A 16,575-nucleotide genomic window follows, 5' to 3' on the forward strand; every position below is an offset into this window, starting at 1 on the left:
GACGATGCATGTTTCCAGCTAATCCAAGGGGGGTTTAAATAGTTTATTTAGCTTAAGAAGTAGGAGATTGTTTTAAACTCATAAACGAAACACTTATTCCTTAAGTTTATTAGAAAAATAAAAAATCACCAAATTTGGAGATACATGGCTTTCACTTGACAGAAAGGGTATGAAAAATGATATAGCCTATATTTACCTCTGAAGCATAAAGTAGCATAAAATGGAAAAATACTCAAGTAAAGTACAAGTACCTCGAATTTATACTTGAGTAAATGTATTTAGTGTATTAAATTAAACAGTAGAACTCCTGAGAACCACTTCAGCAGCCTGTCTCAAAGTCCCAAAACAAACAATTTGACCGATTTGCAGCAAGTGGAATATAAAAGTGTTTGCTTTCAAGTCACACTTAGTGTTTTCCTTTCAACTCCCACGCGCTCTGTATCGATCCTCTTCAGAGTTGACGTAGCCTACAGCTGATGTGGGCCGGTCCCCTGCCTGTGGTGACGCTGACTCGCGTCGTACGAAGTTCTCGCGTGTTCTGCGCGCGGTGGCTTGTTTTCATCATTTCCCAGCTCAGCCGTCCACAGCAGATTCTTCAGTCCGTGGGCGAGGAAGAAAGGTGCGCATGTTGAAAATGGACTGCGCACTTTCCTCGTGGGCTTTCGTATCGACCGATTTGAAAACATCCTCTTCCTCATGATGTTCGACGCGGATGTTGCAGCAAGGAGCGGTTTTGCCAGAGGAGCGCGGAGCCGTGCATCGTGGTGGTTTTGCATTTTTACGCAGCTATCCATCCTCTTCGTCCTCTAATCAAACGGCGTCATGTGCAGCTGAAAAGCACTTTAACGCTTCAGATAAAATGGCTTTGCCTGAATGTAGCAGTCGACAGGATTTGGACCAGCACTGGAGGCCAGCATGCCCGGATCGGAGGACGTTTTTATAACTCTTGCGAATCATATTTATTAGATTTTGGCACCTAACAAATTTAAAGGTAAGCAGAGACATTTGCAAAAGGCTTAGTTTTTGATCATCCTGACTGGATGTGCATCTCCCATTTCTGTTGATTTCTCTGGTCATCAATACCTTATTTATAGCTCCCACATGACCTCATTACAGAACTTGCACTTCCCTCTCTCTGTGGCTGAACATAAGAAATGTTCACAGTATGAGAAAGTGACATTTGGCAGCTGGAGTTCAAGCTTTACAGTTTAATATGAAGTTGGAAAAGGTGGATGCTGGTGGAGTAAACAAAAAAAAATCCATCAGTCCCATCCTTCTGATTTCCTCCTCCCTCTGTCCCTCCAGACGCGGCTATGGGCGAAGAGAGCAGGCTGTCTCGGCAGATAGAGAGTGTGGAGAGGAGCGCGGTGTTCCTCAGGCAGGAGCACCTCACTTTACTCCACGGCCTCCACCTGGAGATCCTCTCCCTGCAGAAACGATGCTCAGGTGAGGGACATACTGCTGCTGTTGTTACTGTGTGTGTGTGTGTGTGTGTGTGTGTGTGAGGGAGCCAAGAAACTTTTATGTGACCCCAAAAGTTTCGTAGATAGATAAGCTGTAAGGATATATGTCTTTACTGATTTGAGCTCTACTATGTGTTAATTCTAATTTTCAATTTGTTTAGTCTATGAAATGTCAAAAATAATGACAAATGCCCAAAGTGATGTCTTCAAACTGCTTGTCCAAACCCCAAATATATTCAATTTACTATAATATATGATGAAGAAAAGCAGCAAATCATCACATTTGAGAAGCCAGAACCAGATAATAGTTTGGCATCTTTGTTTGAAATACTGTCGATAATTGACATCATCATTTCAGCTCTAATGAGCTCACATTTACGTGAAGGATTCCTTTGGTTGATCCTCTCCTAGTGTGGCTTGCCTTTTATTTTTTGCTGCTATAGTTCTTTATTAATCAGCAAGGACCCCTCTCATTGACCGCCTACCCTCAGAGAGAAGATTTACTAAGATTTTTAATTACAGGCTTGATGTATTAGTGGAAAGAGAGAGCGCTTCATGACCTGTTTTAATGAGGGTTTTCACCTCCCAATAATCCAGCCCCCAGATATTCCTGTGATTGTATCCAGGTAGAGCCTTAAATCATTTAAAGCTCATTTATAATGATTTCACCTTCATTTGATGGACCACCACATGACTGATATTTAATTTTGGAGGGAACATAAGCTGCTGTTGTGTTTAGTTACAATCTGCAGTGCAGTAATTGTCATACCCCATGTGCACACAGGCCTCATTGTGTCTGCACCACCAATCAATGCCTGACAATGACTACATGGTTATGTCATGCTACAATTCCTGTAGATTGCATCATTTCCTGTTTTGGGCCAAATGGATATGCCATCAATTTAATCAAGCAAGCAAGTGCATATGAACACACACACACACACACACACACACACACACACACACACTTGTATTACTATACTTGTGAGGATGTTCTATTTAATTTCATTAATTCCCAGGAGGCTCTCCTTATCCTTTAATTTTATTTAAACCCAACACTCACCATAACCTCAACCTAGTCAAGTCTTTACCCTAAAATGAATATTTAACCTTGTAGAGGGCAGCTTTGTGTATGTGACTGAATAAACAGATTTTTGTGGAGAGAAAAAGAATAAAAAGTACACACACACACAGAAACACACAATGCACACACAAAACATCCTCAGAAAGATGCATACAAACATATCCATCATGGTTAATCCACAGACTCCATATCTTTAGTAATCCATATGAGTGGGATTGTGGTTAACAAATACAAGAGGGGAGAGCAGGGGGGAAGGGTTTGTTTGTTTGTTTCTGTGTGTGTGTGTGTGTGTGGGTAGGTTGGTGGGTAGGTGTGTGTGAGAGCGAGGGAGAGAAAGAGAGGTTGAGATGGCTCAGAGCCAATGTGACCAGTTGTGTAGAAAACAACCCCCTCCATCGCTTTGTAGGTTCTGCACGATCACATCTGGTCAATAAAGCTGAGCATGGTGATTACTGTGTGTGTGTATGCATGTGTGTGTGTGCGCGCGCACTGAGAGACAGAGAGAAAACGACTAACACACCAACAAAGAGAGTGAGTGAGTGTGTGTATGTGTATTTCTAATACACATACACACTCATTTACTCGTCCTCTCCTCCTCTCCCTCAGTCTCCACGGGGTCTCCCACTATGAACGCAAAGGGCAGCCCAAATGGTGCTGTTACAGATTGTTTATCATTTTTTGTCCGTGTGGAGTTAAAGTTATGTTTATGTGCGCCGTCAGCTCCAAGAAAACAAGACAATGCTTGGTCAAACCTTCAGAAAGACAATAGTTTTCATTATAAAAATAATTGAATCAATAAAGAAGTCTCAGTGTATCTGAATCTGAATGAGTCTGGTTCTTAAAATGTAATATAATGTATTATTATTATTATCATTATTATTAGTGCCAACAACAAACAAATATATTCCTTCCTCAGAACTCACCAACACAAATATAAATCTTAGTCCTGCAGCAGCCGGAGTCATTAATCTGCTCTCCAGCCTGTAACGCAGTCTTTCATTTCCACAATCCTCAGAGGTTTCTGTGGGACTGCGTACGCAGGGACATTATTACGCCACACTCACTAAAAACACACAACATCATCTACTCTGCTGAGCATCTTTAAAGCTTCTTATTATGCTCTCATGCCAGAGTGAAACTCTGTTAAAAGGTTTTTCAGGCAAAACGCACCCTTGTGGATTTCCAGTATGCAAGGCCCTAGCAAATAAGGCAAGTGCATTGTTATTGTTTTTGGCAATGATGTGAGAGAAGAAGGACTGCCTTGCCTTTCTCAGTTCTATATTAGAAATGAGAAGTCTCTCTTTATAGATGTCATAATTGTGACGACCCTTGCTTAGTCTGCTTGTGTGTGCTGTGTCAGTTACTGTTTCTACCCATGTTGTCTTTTGAGGTGCCAGAGAGCTGACTGCAGTATCCAACCAGATCTGGAGCACGTGGGCGCAGTGCTCTACAGGATATAAAAGTCCCAGCTTCCAGCGTGCCTCGCTCTCTTCCCTGCCAGCGCCTGTGCCTTATTGCTTTGCTTAGCCTTTTGTTTTACTTTTACTGTAACAACTTATCCTACACTATCCACATGAACACTACTGATGTCACTGACCAACACACCTCATATTCGAAGTTACAGTTTAGTTTTTTTTTTTTTATTACAGTAAATAACTTGGATTTATTGGAATTTTGTGTCTTTTCACGTTTTTGTTATGACAAAATGGGGGCTCATCCATTTGTTCCTGTCTTGTAAGAACATTTGTAGATAGTTTTTCGCAGCTCCGTCCGAGGAGGCTTTGTAGAAGTGCACAGAAGAACAGTTGCTTAAAATTGCTGAGCATTATTCAGTGGTTTTAGTTGAAATGGGAGTTATGACAGCAGACCTAGAAGAGCTTTCTCTGGTTGCCAGTACTATACCTACCTGTCCAGATGTGGGGACTAACTTTTGAGCAACAAAAAGAGCTTCTCTTGTCGCAGATGGAACATAAGACTCCTCCCAGGTGGTAGGTGGTATGCGGGGTGAAGACTCTCTCTCTTGGCTCTGTTGTCCCTCGTGTTTTAAACTCTCTTCTGGCAGGGGCTGAGGTGGGTCTCCTTCAAGGTTTCTGGTGTGTTATGTCTTGTTGTTTTTATTCCTCTTGTCTCTTGTCCTTAGCAGAGGGATTCAGAAAGTAAAATAGTTTAGAGGTGAACAATGAAGCAGCGGTGCAAATCTGTTTTCAAGTCGTACACTCGGTTGTTGGGGAGGTTTGCTGGTAGTTCTCCCTTTCACAGCTGTCCACGGCTGTGTCCTACTAAGCACAGGAGTTGATGAGGCACCCTCGCTGGATAGCAGTGCAGGCTGGCAAGTAGCATCGCAAATCTCTGGGCGCTAGGGCTCCGATTGTCACTCGCCTTCCCATTTCCCAGGAAAATTATTTATTCTTTGGCTTTCCTCCAAGAGGAGCTACTTGCAGCCCTCTTTTTTTTAAAAATAGTCTTGAGTCCGTGGTACATTTTGACAGCATGTATAACTTGTATAACTAGCAGTCATTCTCTCAGTTTTTGGTATGTTTTCCAAGAGGTGTACAGATATTAGCGGAGGTGATGAGGACTCTGAAGGAAGGCTGTGAGGCTTGGTGCTGATAGGCTAATGCAATTTGCAGGTGTGATAGGTGTTTGCTGCCAGCTCACTAATGTGCAGCCTGGAAAGGGTACTGCAAGGTTGAGCTGACGATGTTGCTGTGCACATTAGCTCTGCCTCTGTACTGCTGACCTTTCTTTTATTGTTCTAAACTCTGTGTTTCCTCATCAGCATAAAGGTGCTTACGCTTCTGTCTCCTTGAAGCTAAATCAATTCTTGTCTTCTGTTTTTGAAATGGGGGCTTTTTCTCTGATATAATGTGTTTATTGTATGTCAGAGAAATCGATTAGGTGTGTGTGTGTGTGTGTGTGTGTGTTTTCTTCAAGATATCTGAAACATTCAAGGTCGAGCCATGAAACAAAAACCTTGAATGCTCAGTGAGGCTCTAGGAGATAAGCCTGACCTACAAAGCATTACACATTCTGGATGCTGCAATGTGCTGAGCTCCTTTTTTTCATTGTTTGAATGTTGTTTCACGAAATAGAGCCGACTTCCAGCAGTTAAATTCACTTCATAAATGCTTCTGGCAGTTGTGATAGAGGATAACAACTAGAAAATAGGAACTCTCAAAGTCTTCCACATTTGGCAGTCCGTTCAATACTTTCTACTACCAGCAATCAGCAAATCTGTCTTTCTGGAGCTTCCTGTCTCTTCCTTTCTCCCCTAATATCTTTCTTTCTACCCTCTTCATCCCCTCTGTCTTTCTCTCCATGCCAGCTGCATGGTGGGCGTGTTATGCTGACTGCAGAGGGAAGAAGAAAGGGTGTGACAGGGAGACCAAGAGGAGATGAAAAGGCTAGGAATAACACATCTGCTGAGCTACATTGATCTTTTTCATTAAAAAATGTAAAACATATTTTCTTTACAATATTACCTTATTTTTACTACTTCTACTTTATATTTTTAGTAAACATCTAAGTAAATGAGTGTTATTAGAGAGTTGCAGATTTAAAATGATGGCTTTCTCCTTTTTTAGAATTAAACTAGTTTACTTGGCTGATTGCACAGGCCCACATTTCTGGCTATGGGGAATTGAAATGAATCTATGCCACATTCATCTAAAGATTAGTGGAGCCACACACGCACACATATGCCTGTGTTTGAGTGTGTGCTGAAAGCTGAATGTGGAGATTTATCTGCAGTCAGGCCTCCTTGAATGACAGACAGTCCAGACACGACCAGAAGTCTGACCCCCTCAACCCACATCAGAGACTCTAAGCTGAAATATTTTAATCAGGACAGTCCAACACTGCTAATAACGGAGTGCCACATACCAGTCTGATACATTATCTTCTCAAAAACATAAACCATTAGTTGCAGTGACATGAGATATAATCCATCCAGTATCTAAAAATGCCAGTGTGCCAGATATCATGTCATGTAATATTTGGATAATCCTAATCACAGTAATACCATTCAGCTCTATTACTACTTCCCTCACTGCTAAAAAAAAAAAAAAAAAAAAAAAAGTCATACAATCATGTTTTATTGTCTAATAAAATTCAGACAGGCGAGCTGCTGAGTGTCCAGTGCCTGTAGTCTGTCTGTGTTTTTATGGCACAAGACAAATGAATGCAAAGGCCGTCCACTAATGCAAGACATAAAAATACAGTGAATACAAACTTATCAATACGATACACAACAGAAAGTCGACCTCTTCACACAGATGTTATAAGAAATCACTTGAGAACATTTGTATTGACCAGTTCTCCTACACAATCACACATCACCTTTATATTCCATCTGTCCGCAGACTGTTCCAGTGTGAAACTGTAGCTTTGGATTGAAATGTGTCTGAAATCACAGTGTAAAGGGTTAATCAGATGTTCTGATAAATGCGGCTCTGCTTACGTTGCTTAATGCCAGAGCATTTATCGACTTTTATTGGGTTCCTATTTGTTTGGTTTGCATTTCCTCTTGAAACAGATTGCACAGCCAGTAGTTTTTATTTAAGTGAATATTGATTTCAGTGAGGAATGCTAATATTGAGGTTACAGTACAGAAAGTTTTTCTTCAGACTGTGACGAGTAATGTAACAAACAGGACATCAATGGCTAAGTCTCTGAGACACAGTCTTTGATGTAAAGTTTCAGATTTAGCTTCATAAATAATGTATGAGCTCACTGAAAATGTGCTGGAAACTGCATCAAGCATCTGTTACGTTAACCAGCAGCAGCAAGCAGAAAATGTCAGCATTCAGCTTTAATAAGACATTTCAGCACCATTGAGCATACGTTTAAGCTCTAACAATATGATTTCATGCAGGGGTTTTTTATATTTCTGTCTCTTTAACTGCTCGTTCCTGTGTTTTTGTCTGTCTCTTGTGTTTTTCAGAGTTGACAAGTGAGCTGAAGGTGAAGCCTCCAGGCAGAAGCCAAATAGGTTTGTTAAAAAAAAATCCCTTCAACGCTCCAATCCTCCTTCATACATCTCTTTATTCCTCACCCACCTCCGTCATGAATCAGTACATGAATCTGTCTGTATTTGTGCGTCTTGTATTTTTGTTGTCTTCCTCTGCATTGGAGACAGAAAGATGGACACGTGTTTACATCTCCTCAACCCCAAATCGACCATAACTCTACACCTGCATCCCTCTGTCCCTCCCAACCTCCCATCCCCCAGGGGATAGATCCCTGTCAACCACCCTCCTCCCTCTTCTCCCCCATGCCTCCCTATATCTTTCTCTCCTCATTTCTCTCCTCATGCTTATCCGCAAGGTGGGGGTGGGGGCTCAGACAAACCGTACACAGGCAAGATCATGGGTGCAAAGTGCATCTCGGTTTCCCTGTATGTGTTTATTAGCTTTCTTTCCCACACACACTGTATCTGCAGTTTTCCAATTGGTCACAGCTGTGTGTGTGTGTGTGTGTGTGTGTGTGTGGGGGCTGCAAACGCTCGCTGCAAAGACACTGCAAAGACAGCATGCCTCAACATATTTGGCTCATAGCTGACGTTTGCAGGACCATTTGTGGTGTCTGGATGCAGGGATGGGCACCATTTTGTCACAGCGAATTAGAGACAGACCAGGGAAAGAGAAGTCAAAAGGTTGTGTGAATGTGTGTGTGTGCTTGTAGAGAGTAAAGGGGGAGTCAAGCTTGGCTGCATTACTCAGCCATTAGAGCCCATCTCCTTTTTCCTGGGCAGGTTATCCCCCGATTCATCAATACAGAACGGCGCTCTGTTCTCCTCCCCACCCTGACAAATTGATCCATCCTCATTTTCTTTTCCTGCTCTCGTTTTCACCTCGTTGTCCCAGTGGGGGTGTCCACTCACAGACTTTGCTGAGAACAAGAGAGACGTAGAGTCAGGAAAAGGAGAGAGGTAATGAGAGGTAGCGAGGAGAGCGATAAAGGGAAAAGACAAGGCGGCAGTATGCTGCAGACATGGAGGGGTAGGGGGAGGGGGGGTGTGGAAAGATATGAAGATCACATTAGGTACTGTAGTCTATAGTTAGCATATGAGCTCAGCCTGGGTGTGGTGATGGGCAACAAGAAAACCTGAGACTGATCGGCCCTCAGAGGATTCATCTGGGAAGACAGGGAGAAAGAGTGAGGGCTGGGGAAATAAGGAAGGAAAGGGATAACAGAAAAAGAGGATAAAAGACTTAGTATGATGAAAGGGAAGTCATACAGACAGAAAAATAATGCAAAAAAGACGACAAATGAGCAAATGGAAAAGAGATGATAAAGCAATACATGTAACTTGGCTTCAACCTCAAACCCAAAACTTTCATCAATGTGCGAAGCACCTTATTATACATTTAAGCCTAATTTGGCTTCCAGTTCCGTTATAGTTTCACCTCCAGGACTCATCAAACCTCCCTCCACCCTTTAGGATTCTCCTACCCAGCAAACCTGACCTATTTTTATGGGCAGAGGCATTAGGCCTCTGTGGATGTAATCTCCTCTCCAGCTCAGTCAGCCCTGAGGTTGCTGCACTGGCTTTTCATCCCTTTCCTCTGGGGAATTTTACTGGAATGAAAGAGCACAAAGGTTGTCTACAAAAGCAAAAAAAAAAAACAATAAGCAGTATACTGCATTAAACCGGACCTTGGCAGAGAGGTTAAAGTTCATGTGGAGAGGAGGCCTCAAGTAGTAGACTGTCTGTTTTATCTCTTAGGAACATTAAGTGATTTGGGCTGGCTAGTTTTCTCTCCCTTGCTCCACCTCATCCATCTCACATATGCAAATACTGATGATTAATTAATCTGTTAAGTCGTTTACCAAAAATGTTGGTTCTAGCTTTCTAATGTCAAGTCAGTTTTATTTATATCGTCCAATATCACAAATCACTATTTGCCTCAAGGGGTTTTTACAATCTGTACAGCATACAACACCCTCTGTCCTTACACCCTTGATTCAAATGAGAAAAAACTCCCCCAAAAAAAACTTTTAACAGGGAAAAAAAATTGGAAGAAATATGTCCTTTATCACTCAGAAAGAGTGATAGAGGACAGATCCCTCTCCCAGGACGGACAGACATACAATAGATGTTGTGTGTAGAGAATAGATTCACAACTGAAAGTCATAGTATATACAATTGTGATGACAAAATGTAGATTGCAAAACATAAGTGAAATGTGAGGAGTTGCTGCTTCTGTTCTGTTTCATATTAATAAGAACTGAAAATCTTTGGGTTTTGGACTGTTGGTCAGACAAAACTTTCACAGTTGTACGGGAGGGTGGCAACAGGGGAAGGAACCAAGTGCAGACAGAGGAGGCAGCAGGATGACTTCAGTGATTTACTGATGAAAATAGCTTAGAGGCAGGTTCAGGTTCAGGTGACAGAATGTCAAAAGCAAAAACACAAGGCAAAAGATAGCAACTAGGAAACAATGCAATGACAAAAACAAGCAGTTTAAACATCATGATCGGCTCTGGGAAATTGTAATGGGATTTTAAATTATTTCTGAGCAATAATCAATTAATACATATATAGAAAAAAATTACATATTATGACATATTAATCAATAATAAAAATAATGGTTAGCTGCAATGCTAAACTACAGCTTCAAGTGAATGAAGTTAGTGTTTACTGCAGTGCTCTTGTATTCGATTGCATTTGATTTTGAAGGGTTTCATGTTTTTATCTTCGCACATTGTGATATTTGTTCAGGTATGGATGTGAATCGTAACGTAATGTAAAGTCCAAATTTTAAGGATTTTTTAGCTGGCATTATCGAATATTTCAGAAATAATTCGGGAATAATTTGACTTTCATTCATTTAAAAGACACATTTGTGTATTTTAAATCTATCTATCTAAACAAATCCTAAAATATGATCACGCTAGATGATAAAGAATAAATATTGATATATTGCCCAGCTTTAGTGCAGCCTGTCAGTTGGGGGTGGGATGGAGATTACCATTTCCATATGCCAGCTACTGCCTGGACCAGCTCCTAAACCATCGTACTGTACCATCTTCTACCTCACAGATGATCCTCGTCAGACTTTGAGAGGAAATTGGTGATTTTCTAAACACTCTGACTTTGTCCCATAAACTACTTTCATATCCATTTAACTCAGTGGATCCCAGCCAAAATATGATCTGGACGATCTGAGTTGTGCCTCTGTGGTCATATGTGCTGAGGATTAGAGCTGGTGCGGCCCAACAAAGGCTCAGCTTTGCTTATAGAGGCGAGATAAGTACACTGCGTCTATGGTAACGCACAACGTATATTAAACTGTGTGTATATGCTGTTTGGTTTGTTTATATGTATGCTGATTTTGTTGTATGCTGTAGTAAGTTGTGGAAAAAGCTACATAAGTTACATATATATGGAAGCACTGGATTTTAACCCCTACAGGTATGTTCATAATTAACATTTCTGGTCCATATCTGTGTCAGAGTTACAGGAGGAAGAGGAGCTCCTGGAGGCCAGGTGTTGGCACGTGGAAAAACGTCTGGCCGAGCAGGGTTGCATCTTAGGAGAGCTTCGGGAGGAGCTGAGTCACAAAGGGGCTTTGGTGGGAGCCCTCAGAGCCAATCTCAAGGAAAAGGAGCGCCATTTCCTGGAGGAGCTCAAGCGCCGCAGCCACTGTTCCACCATCCTCAACACGGAGCTGCAGAAACAAACAGAGGCAGCAGCATACCTCTCCTTCCAGCTGCATGCTGCCAGGCAGAAACTGCACCACCAGCGGATGCAGCAGAGGCAGGGACTTCTCGCCAGAGCCAACAGTCAGGGGGCCCAGTACGGTGCCGAGCAGAACTCTGTTTCTCCACAGAGGCCGTCAGGAACCTCCCCTTCCTCTCCCGTGGTTAAACCCAAGCGTAGGAGTGCTCGGTCCTCTTCGAGAATGGAGCGTGCCCGGGAGTGCGTGCCCATAGAGAAAGTGATGGGCCCTGCAGAGCCCACAGCGATGCCGGACCCTGCGCTCTTCCTCCACCCTCGAAGGCACAGGGCTCGCTCTAGGCACACCGTGGCACAAAGACAGCCTCCATTGGGCCTGGAGAAAGAGGATGAGGAGGAAGAAGATGGGGAGGGGCCAGTGGAGCCCCAGGATGAAGCTGCCAGACTGGTATCTTCAGCCGCAGCGCCCCCTGCTGCTGAGACGAAGGCCGATTAGTGACTACTGTGACCTGTGCTTTTAACTGCAGTTTGTTCACTGTATGATTATCTTCTGTCAGGCTGTTAATGCTGTTAACTGTTGTCCTGCACCTTGACTGAATTGATACTGAGACTGGTTTTAGCTATTGAATTATACTACACTTATCGTAGACACTTTTTTAATATGGACTTTGATATATCCTTAAATAACTTGCAAAACAAAACTCAATAAGTGTCACTTTAAGTCAGTCTTAAATGAAGTTAGATAACTTACCTGTTTACACTGGTGTCACATGCTCAATATACTGTGGGGCCTTTTTTCAAAGCAACCCCCTTTTTGATTTATGGTGATGGTGAGTTTGACCATGATAGCAGCCATTTTAGGTTTACTACAAGCCCTGTTGTGTGTCCCAACCCACTGTGACCTTTCAAGGTCAACCATAAATCAACCATGTGACCAAATGTTTGCGTGGGCCCCTGACTGAGTCACAGCTGAAAACATCAGAAGTGGTGTGCACATTACTTTTTTACTTTAACTTACTCTTAAAACATCCAGTGTTGTGTTGAAATCCCCCATCAAGTTGTTTCTCCCCTAACTGGAACCCACCCTCCGCCCTAACCTCAACCGGTTATCTCTGCAACAACTGAAAACTGAAGGTATTAACTGCAGGTAAATGTAGCAACAATAATTAAGCTTCAGTTAGCTTTCCCTTGTGCAAATAAGCTAACCATGGGTTAAAGTGACTAAAAACAAACTTAAAAAATAGATTTGACAATTTGAACTCTACTAACTACACTCTTATACCGCTCCTTGTTGTGTATTACCGGTTAATTAATATACTTTACTTGAGACCATAGGTGCATTGTAAAAATAAAAACAAACATTTTTAAACATCCAAAAAGAGAATGCACACCATCATACATATCCACATCACATTATTGCTTACATAACACACATTTTTGCAATTATCTTAAGAATACGTTGCAACTTAATTTGTGGTAAATAACGCAGCTGTTAAAGGGAAATAACTCACTTGTTTTTTCTTCAAATTGCAATGTTTGTTCTTTTATCAATGCCTGTCTTAGGTGGAGGACAGACATCAGAAGTGTTGGCCACATGCAAACTTTGCGTCATGGACTAAACAACACAATATTCGGCATGTTTTACTAAAAGACCCGTGTGCTGCTATTCCTCTGTAGTGACTGCTTGGTATAAACAGGCCACATGCATAAGTTTGGACTCGTTGGACCATGTGTTTCACTATGGTGTGGTTTGTGTAGTAAACACACACACACACAAGTACTACTACTTCAACTAGTTTGCGTTTGAGGTTGTTGTGTTGGGGTTTCTTTTCACCTCAGGAAAAACGGACAAACAAGAACGTGGCTGGAAGTTTTGGTGTGTTTTCAACTGAAGCATGATCTGATTGATTTGGTTTATGTGTGTTCCTTTTCCATTTTACACAAATTCCCAAAGTAGCTGTGTCAAAATGCACATCAAGACAGTGACTGTGTGCTCTAAATGACCAAAAGGCGCCCGCAGCAGAAAGCCGTGTGTGTCCAAACACATGCACATGGTGACCCCTAGCGTAACGATGAGCAAATAGCATCTTGAAAAAAATAAAACAGTAAAAGAAAGATTAAATTAACACTTTACTTGACTATATTTTAATGTAGGACACACTTTTTATGTTATTGCTTATGTGTATCAGTGCCGATTATGAATTCACTGTTGTCCATTTAGTTCCCGACTGTAATTACTGCCTTATAATAGAGGAGCTGTGGATTTAAGAAATGCAGTGGGGAAACACAAGACTTTTCTTTACTAAGTATTGTGTCCTTTAGTTTCAGAAACACTTTTATACAACTGTTATAAAGGTTTACTGTATGTAATGTGGCACCTCGGTTATTTCTGATTCAAAGTTGTGTCGCAGTCGGTCTGTACTTGAGCCATGACGTAACTGAGCATCAGTAACTGCAGGCAGTGTCTTTGAAATGAGCCTTCCTGTAAGACTGAATTTCATTGAGTTTTAACTGCTGTGAGGCTTTTCTCACCTTCTACAGCTACTGGTTAGAAGTTTAGCATTAAGTTTTTCGCAGTATATCTTCAATAAAGCAATATATCAATATATTTATATATTATTAGTAGGTCACGTCAGCTGGTTTAAGGACACTTGAAGTGTTAAAATAGATTTTATGATTGTTTAACTTTGTATTTTGTAATTGTTGAGCTCAGTATGTTTTGCTTAATATTTTTCTGAATGATCTAATGGATTCATCTGACAAAGTTCTATTGATTGTCACTGAATCTTTACATGATTAATTGTTATGTTACAGTTTATAGGAGACATATCCAAGTGAGGAATTGACGACTCAAGCAAATGGGCATATTATTATGCCACACAAGACTGTCTGGATGAAAACGAACTGAACCTTTTTTTGTTTGTTTTTATAGCAAAAATGCAAATGTGACAAGGGTTTTCATTCACCTCTCAGCTGGTAAGCCATTAGCATGACTGTGTGCACTATTCTTCCTCAAGTTTTATGAGACAGAAGGGGATAAAAGTAAAAAGTTGTCTGGTTGAGAACTGTTTTTTTTTTCTTCCCCCCAACAGGAATCCTGAACTTACACTGTTAGACTTCATCTCTCCACATGTCATCCAAATGAAGCGGCAGGTAGATTAAACTCTCCATCCACCTTTCATAATCAAGTTAACATCCTGCATACCACATCGTAGCGTCATCTCACATTTTAGATGATATATACTTTGGTATTATGTAACAACTTGGATAAATAATCAAAATGCTGGTTGCTGTATGCAGCTTTGTGTGCAGCTACAGAGACTGATGACTTGTTTGTCTGCTTTGAGGGAAAACGCTAATGAGCCAAAGAGGCCCGCCGCTAAAATTAACATGAAGACGAATGGTGTGATGCCTTAATGAAGAATCTTTTCATGAATATTTCAACTGAGGAGAGTAATCCTTCACCGCCTGATGTGCTTTTTTTACTCTACAGAGCATACCGCAGTAAATCTCGCATCACTCAAAACATAGCAAAAAAGCAGATCATTTACGCAACACCCACAGAGAATGTCTTCCATCTTTCTAATCGCCTATATAATAACCCGAATCATCATAATACTGATAACAAATGTCAGCAGGATCATTGTCTTCAGGTCTTTGTGGTCAATCCTGGTTGAGGTCAAATATGTTTATTTTGCATCTTAGAGAAACATTTCAGTGGACTGTGTGTGGCACCATAAAGCATCTTCTTTGACATGTTATGTGGACTCTAGCAATAATGCTGTGTGGTACCCAACATGGAGATGTTGCTCTGGGTTGTTGTGTGGTTTGGTTCTCGGGTGAGAAGAAGCTTTTGACTGATTACCGCATATACTGTGTTAGCTTCCTATAGTGATCTACTGTACACATAATTGGAATAAAATGAAGGATTGTCTAGTCTGCTGCTTGCTCTTTATTGTTGCTTGAAAGTTTACCAGAGAAAACCTTTTGATTTGAAAGAAACAGTGAAGACATTTTCAGGTGATTAAATAAAATGTGCTGGATCGTTTATGTCATTACTATTATTATTATTATCATTATTTAATTACCTATGATGGACGAGGAGCTTAAAGTTCATGTGGTTGGAGTCTATAATATCACCTGGATCGAACAGCACAGCTTCAACAAATGCGTATTATATAACAAAAATTATGTTATATGGGAGTAATACATAGTTAGGGTTGTAAAAATAGGAACCAGAATGATTTCACTCCATGCCTTATTCTCTTCTACATTAAGTATCTACAGTAATTCAGTATGAGTGATAAAATATTATTCAGGCCATTTAGATATGCACAATGTACCACTCCATAATCATTAAAGCAAAACACATCCCTCAGAGAAAGCACTAGGCCAGCGTAATTTTCTCAGTATTGTTTTGTAAGAGAAGGAACTTTTATCTCCTAATACAGTTATCTGCACCCTATACATTTTCTTCTTCATTACATTAAGGAAAGTACAACGTTTCAGGCCCAAACTGGCTCTTTAGATGGTAGAGAGGAGGGAATACCTCTGTACGTTTCTTAATATAATAATGGAAAAACAAATTTAAAGGACAATATTGATGTGAGTCCTTTGGGAGACAGAAACCACAGTTCGTGTTTTGGCGTCAGGACCTGGATAAAAAAGAAGTGTGTGTTTTCACACTGAGGCGATGGTGCTTACACATTTGCAGTTTGTAAAAAAACAAGTACTGAAGTTATTATTGGATGACAGTTTGTGTCTTTGACAGCAGGGGTGGAAGAAGTACTGAGATCTTTTACTTAAGTAAAAGTAGCAACACAGTTCAGAAATACTCTGTTACAAGTAAAAGTACTGCATTCAAAATTTGACTTAAGTAAAAGTACAAAACTATTTTGTGAATATCCTCCAGGATCAATAAAGTATTATCTTAACTGATAATATTCCGTCATAATTTATTTGTTGATTATATTTTGTATCATTAATCTAAATCTGCAAAGTAACTAGTAACTAAAGCTGTCAGATAAAAGCAGTGGAGTAAAAAGTACAATATTTCCCTCTGAAAGGTAGTAGAGTAGAAGTATAAAGTAGCAGAAAATGGAAATACTCAAGTACAAGTACCTCAAAATAGTACTTAAATATAGTACTTGAGTAAATGTACTTAGTTACTTTCCACCACTGTTTGACAGTCCGAGTAATCAGGTGACTATGAAATCTGTCCCGCAGCTTTCCCTCAGTAGGCTCATTAATATAACAGCATCACTTCAACTGTTCTCACTTAACAGTGGTGGAGGGCAGAAGCAGATGAGAGTATGAAGAATGTCATAGTATCCTTTGCTATCCTAACA

The 16,575-nt window shown here is 40.8% G+C and overlaps 1 protein-coding gene across 2 annotated transcripts; it reads left to right on the forward strand.

Moving 5' to 3' along the window:
* The first annotated feature begins 438 nt into the window (after positions 1-438).
* ccdc92ba (coiled-coil domain containing 92Ba) lies at positions 439-15,166 on the forward strand. Of its 2 annotated transcripts, XR_006378539.1 has the most exons (5): positions 439-991; positions 1,306-1,446; positions 7,490-7,537; positions 11,005-14,203; positions 14,320-15,166. XR_006378539.1 is itself a non-coding variant. In XM_044202189.1 (4 exons), exons 2-4 carry the CDS (start codon positions 1,314-1,316, stop codon positions 11,721-11,723), a joined length of 900 nt encoding a protein of 299 aa, XP_044058124.1. In that variant the 5' UTR covers positions 439-991; positions 1,306-1,313; the 3' UTR covers positions 11,724-15,166. The 2 variants fall into 2 exon arrangements, 1 of the variants encoding a protein (XP_044058124.1); XM_044202189.1 differs by having other exon boundaries at positions 11,005-15,166.
* The last annotated feature ends 1,409 nt before the right edge of the window (positions 15,167-16,575 follow it).

The sequence above is a fragment of the Siniperca chuatsi genome, linkage group LG7, assembly GCF_020085105.1.
Source record: "Siniperca chuatsi isolate FFG_IHB_CAS linkage group LG7, ASM2008510v1, whole genome shotgun sequence".
NCBI lineage: Eukaryota > Metazoa > Chordata > Actinopteri > Centrarchiformes > Sinipercidae > Siniperca > Siniperca chuatsi.